Source organism: Pangasianodon hypophthalmus, chromosome 5 (genome assembly GCF_027358585.1).
Source record: "Pangasianodon hypophthalmus isolate fPanHyp1 chromosome 5, fPanHyp1.pri, whole genome shotgun sequence".
Classification (NCBI taxonomy): Eukaryota; Metazoa; Chordata; class Actinopteri; order Siluriformes; family Pangasiidae; genus Pangasianodon; species Pangasianodon hypophthalmus.
In genome coordinates, this window is record NC_069714.1 from 20,728,408 (window position 1) to 20,737,297 (window position 8,890).

Below are 8,890 nucleotides of genomic sequence, written 5' to 3' on the forward strand. Positions count from 1 at the left end.
GTCCTCCTTTATTTTATTAACCATGGTTTTTCATCTTCTACAAGTGTACTACTCATTGCCGTGAACTAGTGCATTCAGATTTAGCTGAACAATGAAGTCAGGCAATGTGTCATTTTTAAATCTATCAAGGTTACAATTTAAAAAAAAAACGTGACAAAGATATATACACTGACTGGCTACTTTAAATAGTAACAGTGAATAAAATGAAGCAGATACAGACAGGATGGTTTGAGTATTATAGAACCTGCTGATCTCCTGGTATTTCCATGCATAACAGTCTCTAGAGTTTACACAGACTGGTGCAAGAACAAAAAACATCCTGTGAGTGTCAGTTCTACACATGGACACACCTTGTTGATGAGAGAGGTTAGAGGAGTGTATGTAAACTTTTGAGCTGGTTTATTTGTGTAAATTCAGTTATTATTGTGTCTTGTGGTCTATATGTAAACATCTACTATGTGAAATAGCTTATTCAGGGCAGTACTAAATAAAAAACAAAATGCAATTTTTATAATCCCTCTTATTATTTTCTAAAATTATTAACATTTTGCAGATTCACACACGCGCACACACACACACACACACACACACACATATAGTATTTCCTACTCTGTGTTTCTTTACACTGCCAAAATAATTGGTGCATTTGTGGACTAATGGAACTTAGTCTAGTCTACTTAATCTAGTGGAAAGCTTTCCCAGAAGAGTGGGGGTTATTATAACCGCAAAGGGGGACTAAATCTGGAACGGGATGTTCAACAAGCACATCTGAGTGTGATGGGCAGGTATCCACAAACATTTGGCAGTATAATGCATGTAGCTTGTTATATTAGAAAGTGATTACATCTATGAAAACTTATGACAACTACCTAAGTTTGTGAGTTTGTCTCAGTATAATAAACAGGTTGAAAAAGGTAGGAGAACATTCTCCAAGCATCATGGAGTACCCCAAGGTTCCCGAAAGAGGTTCAAATAATTTAAAAGATATTAACATAACTAACACTGAACTGTAAAAAATGTGAACGTTCTTTCTGTAATGAAAAATTTCCTGGAAAACCAAATGGGAACTAAAAAAAGATTCCCAGAACCAAAACCAGAATGTTCTGGGCACAAAAAATGTTAGCTGAAGTTGGGCATGGGTTTTCAGTACTGTTCAATTTCTGCTTATATAAACCATGGTAATATATACAGTATACGATATACAATAAAACGTAAAAACACAAGAGTAAGACAAAATGACCATAGGAAACATGGCTTGGTTTATTAATTATACTTTTGTTTACTGTAGTCACTTAGAAAAGGTGAAAAACATGATTGGTCATACATTAGACTTCAATTGTTTTATATTTAAGCAGGTACATAGGGACATGGAAATCTGACATACTTTCTGTACACAAAAGCAATGATTATGTACAATCTGTAACTTAGAATCATCTTTTAGTCCAGTTTGTAAATATGTAACTAGTCACAATGCTGAAAATGCTTTCCATCTGACACAATATGCATGTAGAGAATCTAATAGTGTACTCAAAATTATGCAAATAATTTATGCAAGTGGTGAGTTCCAATCATTACACAAGTAAAGTGCACAACAGTGTTATATTTCTCCAAACCTTTCATAAAAATACACTAGTTTCTTAAACATTTATTAGCAAAACTATACACATATACACAAGTAAAAATAAAATAATTTATGCTTCATCATTTGTGATATATATGTAATATATATATATATTACACACACACACACACACACACACACACACACATACATACATACATATACACACACACTGACATGTAGCCCCCCCCCCCATGTCATTTTTATCATCTTCATTTAACCATTTTGCTTTTTTGTTTTTGAAAACATGAACATAAAACATGCTTTCTTTCACGCCACCGCATTGCTTGTATACTTGTATGCAAAGTAGTTAAACATGAAATTAAAATACATAATACAGAAAACAGCAGTAAGTTCCACCATCTTGGAATTGTCATCTATGCCATGTACATTTCACTTATCCACACTACACACACAATAACTGCATTTTTAGATTTATTCACTCTGGAGAGTGGATTCAATTTTCAGAGTTTGAAAACACAGTTTTAATGTGGATGGAAAGGGAAAATGGAAACCACTGGTCCACTGGAAAGCGGTCAGGGTAGCAGTTTCAGTGGATTTAGAGCCTAACCTGGAAAAACTGGGTGAGGCAGGAATACACCCTGGATACGATGCCAGTCCATCACACTGCCCCATGCACACATACAATCACTCTCTCCTTTATGCTAAGGGGCAATTTATCTGAGCCAATACATCTACCTGACATGGGAGGTGGGAGGAAGCTGGAGAATGAAGAAAACCCACACAGACACAGGAAGAACATGCACAGACCAGGCTCAGGTTTGAGATAGGAAAAGATGCAATTTCAGATTTACCCATGTTAGTGTGTACTAGGCCATAAACTTTTCTTTTTCCTTAAAGACTGTTTTGCAAGAATTCTTTGGAAAATAGAACGCCATCAGCAACCAAAATTATACAGTCGAACTCAGAGGAGCACTCATACTCTGACATCCTTTATTGGCACAGAGAAACCTTGTCCAGCAAAGTGGTCTCTGATATAGTAGTAATCGTTCTAGGCTACCAGTTTAGATCAGGTCAGAATAAGATCAGATGTGCATGTCATTCCCCATGGTCCAGCAGAAGCCTAATGTTGCCCAGATCGGGTGAAGAAGTATTTACAGGCGCAGCAGACGAGAAGCACCAGAGTTGGCTGAAAAATACAGGGAGAAGTGCGAGCGCCTACCTGGGGCAGGGAGGAACTGTGATGGAGAGATCACTCCTCTACAGTTGCTAAGAGAAAAGAGCATCAATACCTGCAGGTGTTAAAACCAATGCCTGCAGCAAGTCAGACAGCGAGACGATTCCCCTCACCATATCCTGTTCGTCTACCAGAACTAGACGATGAACCTAGAGGACAGTAGACATTCCATCATGAGATCAGATAACTTCAGTAAAATGGATGTCTGGGTAGAATTTTACCTTTTAATCAACTAAGTAGTAAATAATTTTTTCTGACCTTATTTTAAGTTAATATGAATAAACAGCAGTGTGCTTTTCTAGATTCAAATTAACTGTCAAACATGGGTTAAATATAATCCTAACCTGAACAAAATTTTCACTATGTTGAATGCAGACATTTTATGTGGCTACATCCAGGTTTAAGATGCGTGCAGAAAAATGTATCTTATTGTAATAATTTGCAACAATCAATGCATTTATTTTTGTTTACCTCTGCTTCAGCTATGCGATCAATGATGGTCTCCAGGGTTTCATGTGGATAACACTTCAGCACTCCTTCAATGCAGCATGAGCGGCCCTCAATCACTTCTCGCATTGTCATATTCAGGTTATTGTAATTTTTCTGAGCAGCCAGGTTCTATAGCCAACAAAATGCATGAAACATACATTCTTATGATATGTCATGGCTATGGTTTTATTAAGGTACTATAACCTTCACAGATTTCATTTAATTTGAAATTCTAGGGTGTCGAATTACACTATTAGGTGCATATTTACTTTCACCCATTGTCCTTTTTTTTTATAGCTGATAAGTGTAGGAACATTGAATATTGCTTATTTTACTTACAATGACATCAAAACGGGAGTACAGGGCCACCACCTTTCCTACATACAAAACAGACACACTTCAAAACAACATACCTCCAAATGACATTATAATACCAAGATAATATGCAGTCTCTTATGGTTATTGAAAATACCTTGTTCATTCACAACAGGCAGGGCTGATACTCTGCGTTCAACAAATACTGATAATGCCTCATAAACTGTTGCAGTCTCCTGGACTGTGGCAATCCTCTTGAATGTTCCAATTTCAACATCCTGAATTCGCTTCTGTAAGAATCGAGGCTTTGGGATCATGGAACCCTGGGAAATCCCAATAAATTTGTTAGAACAAATCATTAAGATTATGGATATTAAAACAATTAATTCTATTAAACAAACAATTAAAGATTTATTCTATTAAACAGAACAACAAAGTTCTGCAATGTGGTAAGATTTAAGAAAAAAAAAAAAAAATCTTACAAAGATGTGCAGAAATTTCAGGATGCGTTTGTGGGTCAGTATGTGCAGAACATTTCCTGATTCCGGATCGATAACAGGCAGCCTGTGAATCTTGTTCTTCAGTAAGGAGTAAATAGCATCAAAGAGGCTGATGATGAGAAACACATCTCTGTCACTGCTGGGATATTGGAGAGGGAAAAAGAACAGTTGTGGAGGCCCTAGTTGTACCTGGATTCAGGGGTGATGCTGATCAGAGAGTTGACAGAGTACTGAAGGTAGACCTCTGGAACAAGAAAAGATACAGGAGCTTAAACACTGGTGGAATTGAAAATAAGTGACTGAATATAAGCTATACAAAAAAAACTTCACGTAATCACCTCGCCAGGTTTCAATCTTATGCTCTTCTAATTCATAGATCTGAACCTAGAACAGAAAGCAGGAAAGGGAAATAAAAGTATTAATCCATTACTATGTCAATTCATTACTGTACAACTGAAAAAAAAAAGAACATGGGAACAACTAGCTTACCATGGGTGATTTGTAATATCGGTGAAGAATGTTAATGAAATCTGTTATAGTAAGCATCCCTGTAAAAACACATGTAACAAGAAATAAAAATTAAAGAGCTCGGTTTAAAGTGGACACTTGATACTTAACAGTGATGCACTGGCTCACATTCAGCTGGGGTTAAAAAAAAAAAAAAAAAAAGGAAACGTTAATAATACCAGCTATGACTAACATGCACAAACAAATGCAATCATGCTAATGCTGGCACCCAAATTATTCTTGGAAGTAATTACATAGTGTAGTGGAATGGCTATTAATACCTTGGAAAGGGTGTTAGGGATTAAAGCACTGTCTTGCCATTTCCCACAAGTCACTGGGCCCCAGGTGCTTGTCTAAAGTTAGACCTCTGGCATCAGAGAGGCTGATTCATTACAAATGAAGCCCTGAGTCAGGACTTGTGATGGGTCAGACCATAGCAACAAGCAATATTCCACATTTCTTAATAGAAATAATTTGCTCATTGCTCTGTTTTGCCATCATAGCAATAGACGAGGTCTAAGGACACTTGTTGGAAGAGATAATATTACGAATTAACAGCATTTGAGGTAAATAATAGTGACCTCTTAAGAAATTTTATGTAATTTATGTTAATTTAGCATCAGAATAACAGTGAAATATTTAAGAAAGAATTTAACAAAAAATAAATAAATAAATAAATAAATAAATAAAAAATCAACAAAATATATAGCTTAGAATAGGAGGATCACTCATAAGAACCTCAGCAGGATTCCCTATAAAGTGCTGAATGCAGATTTATGGGTTACGAGATATTACTCAGTGTCAGTAATCCGACTCAGGTTCACAAATGGCCTAACCTTTAAAGGTTAAAGGGCACAACACTCAGTGCTCAGGTCCACATACCTACAAAACACTGCTGCTTGTTGTCCCATAAAGGTGCAGCTCGAACTCCATTAGCGACTAATGCAAAGAATGCCTTCTTCACCTGTATTACAAACCAAGGGGTAAAACTTATACATAAACAAATTCCTGAATAACCAGCTAAGTTGAAGCTCATAGGCAGAGGCAGTGGCAGGAAGACATCAGGGGGTTTTAAAAAAAAAAAAAAAAAAAAAAAAATATATCCCTGACCCCTTGTACCCAGGCTGCTTCAATTCAGTGAGACAAAACACCAAAACACCATTGTCTGTGCGATATCCTTTTTTTTTTTAAATTACAATGCAATAGTTGTATGTAGTTTCCACTTTCATACATAGAAAATATGTGTCATATTACCAATATTGTTTGTGACCATGTCATCTTATTGTAATGTCTACATCACTGAGAGCTCATCATCTGAGTCAAATTCTGATTATTTATATATATTTGACAATCAGGATAGTTGAGAACCTGCAAGTTAAGTCTAGATTTTGTATACATGAAAATTTTAGACTTTCACCTGCAGTGTTGTATCAAAGATGACCAGTTTAGAGCTGGTTGGTATGGCATCATAGCAGCAGTGGCTCATGAAGAACTTAGTGTAGACGTGTGTGTCAGGATCTCGAGAAGGCTCTGTAGGAAAAGGCAGTGGAGGAGAACCCTGCTGCAGGGCTGTCAGTCTGACTCTGCATCCAGAAAACTAATATTGTTTTCATGACTGTATGACGTTAGAAAATAGGGTTCAACACAGAAATGCACATAGGCAGAGAGTGTTAGGTGCTTGCAAAGACAACGAACACAAACGGCACGCAATTAGATACCTGTACTTTTCATTGTAAGACCATCATCTGTAAAGGGAACCTGGGAAAAGGTAAAGAAAGATCTCAAAGAAAGATCTCTTTGTATTAAGTGGTAAAGATTCAAGAGAACAAAATAAACCTCACTGCAAATTCCAGTAAGCAGAAACGTCTATGTTTCAAATTAAGCATGTAGGCTCACTGCAGCATTTGTCTAAAATTGACCCACATCTGCCAAACTGATGCTCATTCATCATTATAACCAACAAAGCTTGTCAACACTATCACGATCACACTCCAGTGAAGGGAGAGCTGAAGATTTGAGGATCAGAGCCTAACCAGTTGTGTGAAGAGAGGCAGTTCTGTTACAAAATCTGTATTCCTGTAGTATTAGTGTCAGTCTCAGAGACTCTACCCATGAGTCATAGAGCATCTGATATCATTTCTACACTTTTTCAGCTTGAAGCTTCAGCATCTTGAAGGTTGCACTGGCCTCCTTCTGTGAAAGTAGGTGGCCACCTTTCGTGATAAAGGATGGTAGGCCTGGTAGGAGATATCTTTGATATCTATCTCTGTGTTATATGAATGCTCTTGAGAGGCTGGTCTGGTTCATAACAGACAACTGATTCTTTGTTAGATCTTGTGCACTTTGCATATCAGCCTGTGTAGATACAATTATTTACAGTCTCCAGATGGTGTACTCTCACCTCAATAGGTAGTACAGTAAAGATTGCAGAATAAAGCAATAATAATGATTACAAAAAGTCTCAAAACTGATGACCATTATGGACAACACCTACCACTCCCTTCATAGCATACATTTTGAAGACTATCTTCAGCAACAGGCTGATCCAGCCACCATGCAGCAAGGAATGCAATAGGAAGTGATTCCTGTCAACTGCTACCAGTCTGTACAAATCATTTGAAGTGAACCTGGATTTACTACCATGTGTGGAGACTGTTTATTATATCATACTTTCAGTCCTGTATGTCATCCTATTTTATTTTTATTTAATATTTTCTATTTATTCATTTCATATTTTCCTTTTTTTAAACAAATCTTTTTCCTATCCATTCCAGTTTGGTCACTGCTGTAACAGCTCTGCTTCTTAATTGCTTTTGTTTCATGCACCATGCTTTGTGTGGCTGCTTTAACAAAGCAAATTCCACTAAAGGACCAGTAAAGTAAAGTATCCATCTATCTGTGTCAATTTTATTCATGAGCTATATCCAAGTGAAACCCAACATGCCCCACTGCACATGTAAACGTAACCATTTTCACAGAACTTACCTGATTGGCAAAAAAGAAATATTTACATGCATGCTGTTAATAATAATAATAAAACAACACAATAATAATAATAATAATAATAATAATAATAATTGCCTCAATAACATTTGAGTGCAGTATTCAGAAGACCTGTGCATGACAGCATTTTCAACCACATACCTCTGCACTGCACCTACCTCTACTCCTCATAGTAGTTTAATTCCTGTATGCTATAATGACTGGCCAGCACCTGTTGCTAAAATATGTCTCACCTGCTCGTGATCACACACAGTGGCTCTGTATCTTACCTCAGGGAAAGGGTCCATGTCTGTGGGTTAGGGGCTCACAGGTTCACTGCATACACTTCCCTGTACTAACCATACTCCAACTGCTCTTCAGTCACCCTGAGCAAAGCAAAGTGCTGCAGCACTGGCTAAATCAGGAGGCGATCCAGGCATGCAAGGGACTGACAGGGCCAATGGGGGAAGGGATATCATGCATGTGTGGCTGTTGAGTCTGTGTGTACACACAGCAAAGAGGGTGGGCTGCAGGCTCAAATTCCTCACCAGGAGCTTCTGCAATCACTTTGGCTAGGAAGATTGACAGTTATTGTGGTGCTGACATGAGCATGACTCACTAAAAGGAGTATAGAGTACAAAATGTAAATACAGTCCCCTCTGAAAGCATTAGAGGAGCAAGGCCAATTCTTTTGTTTTTATTATACATTGAATACATTTAGGTTCAAGATCAAAGTATGAATATGAGACAATAAATCAGAATTTCAGCTTTCATTTCCTGATATTTACATCTTGATGTGTTAAAAAAAAAAAAAAAAAAAACTCAGAACATGGCACCTTTGGTGGCAGACCACCCAATTTTTAGGTGAACAAAAGTATAGGAACAGAGTCTTAAAATAAATAACACTTCATATTTGGTTGCATATTCCTTGCTTGCAATAACTGTATCAAGCTGATGACCCAAACTGTTGCATTCTTCTTTTGTGGTGCTTTTTCAGGCTTGTATCACAGCTTCTTTCAGTTGTTGTTTGTTTTGGGGAGTTTCTCCCTTCAGTCTCCTCTTCAGGACTTGAAATGCATACTCAGTTGGATTAAGGACTGGTGATGGACTTCGCCAATCTAAAACCTTCCACTTTTTCCCCCTGATGAAGTTGTGTTGGCAGTGTGTTGGTATTTGTCTTGCTCCATGATGACGTTCCTCCCAATTAAATTGGATGTGTTCTCTGTAAATTGGCAAACAAGTTTCTGTAGACTTCTGAATTCATTTTGCTGCTACCAT

General features: G+C 37.3%; 1 protein-coding gene across 7 annotated transcripts; it reads right to left on the reverse strand.

Annotated features, from left to right (window-relative positions):
• Window positions 1-1,236: 1,236 nt before the first annotated feature.
• Window positions 1,237-8,071, reverse strand: prkag3b (protein kinase, AMP-activated, gamma 3b non-catalytic subunit). 7 transcript variants are annotated; one of them, XM_053234583.1, is made up of 13 exons: window positions 7,903-8,071; window positions 6,349-6,388; window positions 6,048-6,160; window positions 5,513-5,594; window positions 4,613-4,671; window positions 4,462-4,507; window positions 4,313-4,367; window positions 4,106-4,232; window positions 3,781-3,946; window positions 3,648-3,685; window positions 3,291-3,437; window positions 2,933-2,968; window positions 1,237-2,851 (listed from the first exon to the last, which is right to left on the reverse strand). In XM_053234583.1, the coding sequence occupies exons 1-13, from the start codon at window positions 7,918-7,920 to the stop codon at window positions 2,843-2,845; spliced, it is 936 nt and encodes a 311-aa protein (XP_053090558.1). In that variant the 5' UTR covers window positions 7,921-8,071; the 3' UTR covers window positions 1,237-2,842. The 7 variants fall into 7 exon arrangements, with proteins under 7 accessions (XP_053090558.1, XP_053090563.1, XP_053090557.1 ...); XM_053234588.1 differs by having other exon boundaries at window positions 1,237-2,621; window positions 2,873-2,968; XM_053234582.1 differs by having other exon boundaries at window positions 1,237-2,771; window positions 2,875-2,968; window positions 7,903-8,070.
• Between the last annotated feature and the right edge of the window lie 819 nt (window positions 8,072-8,890).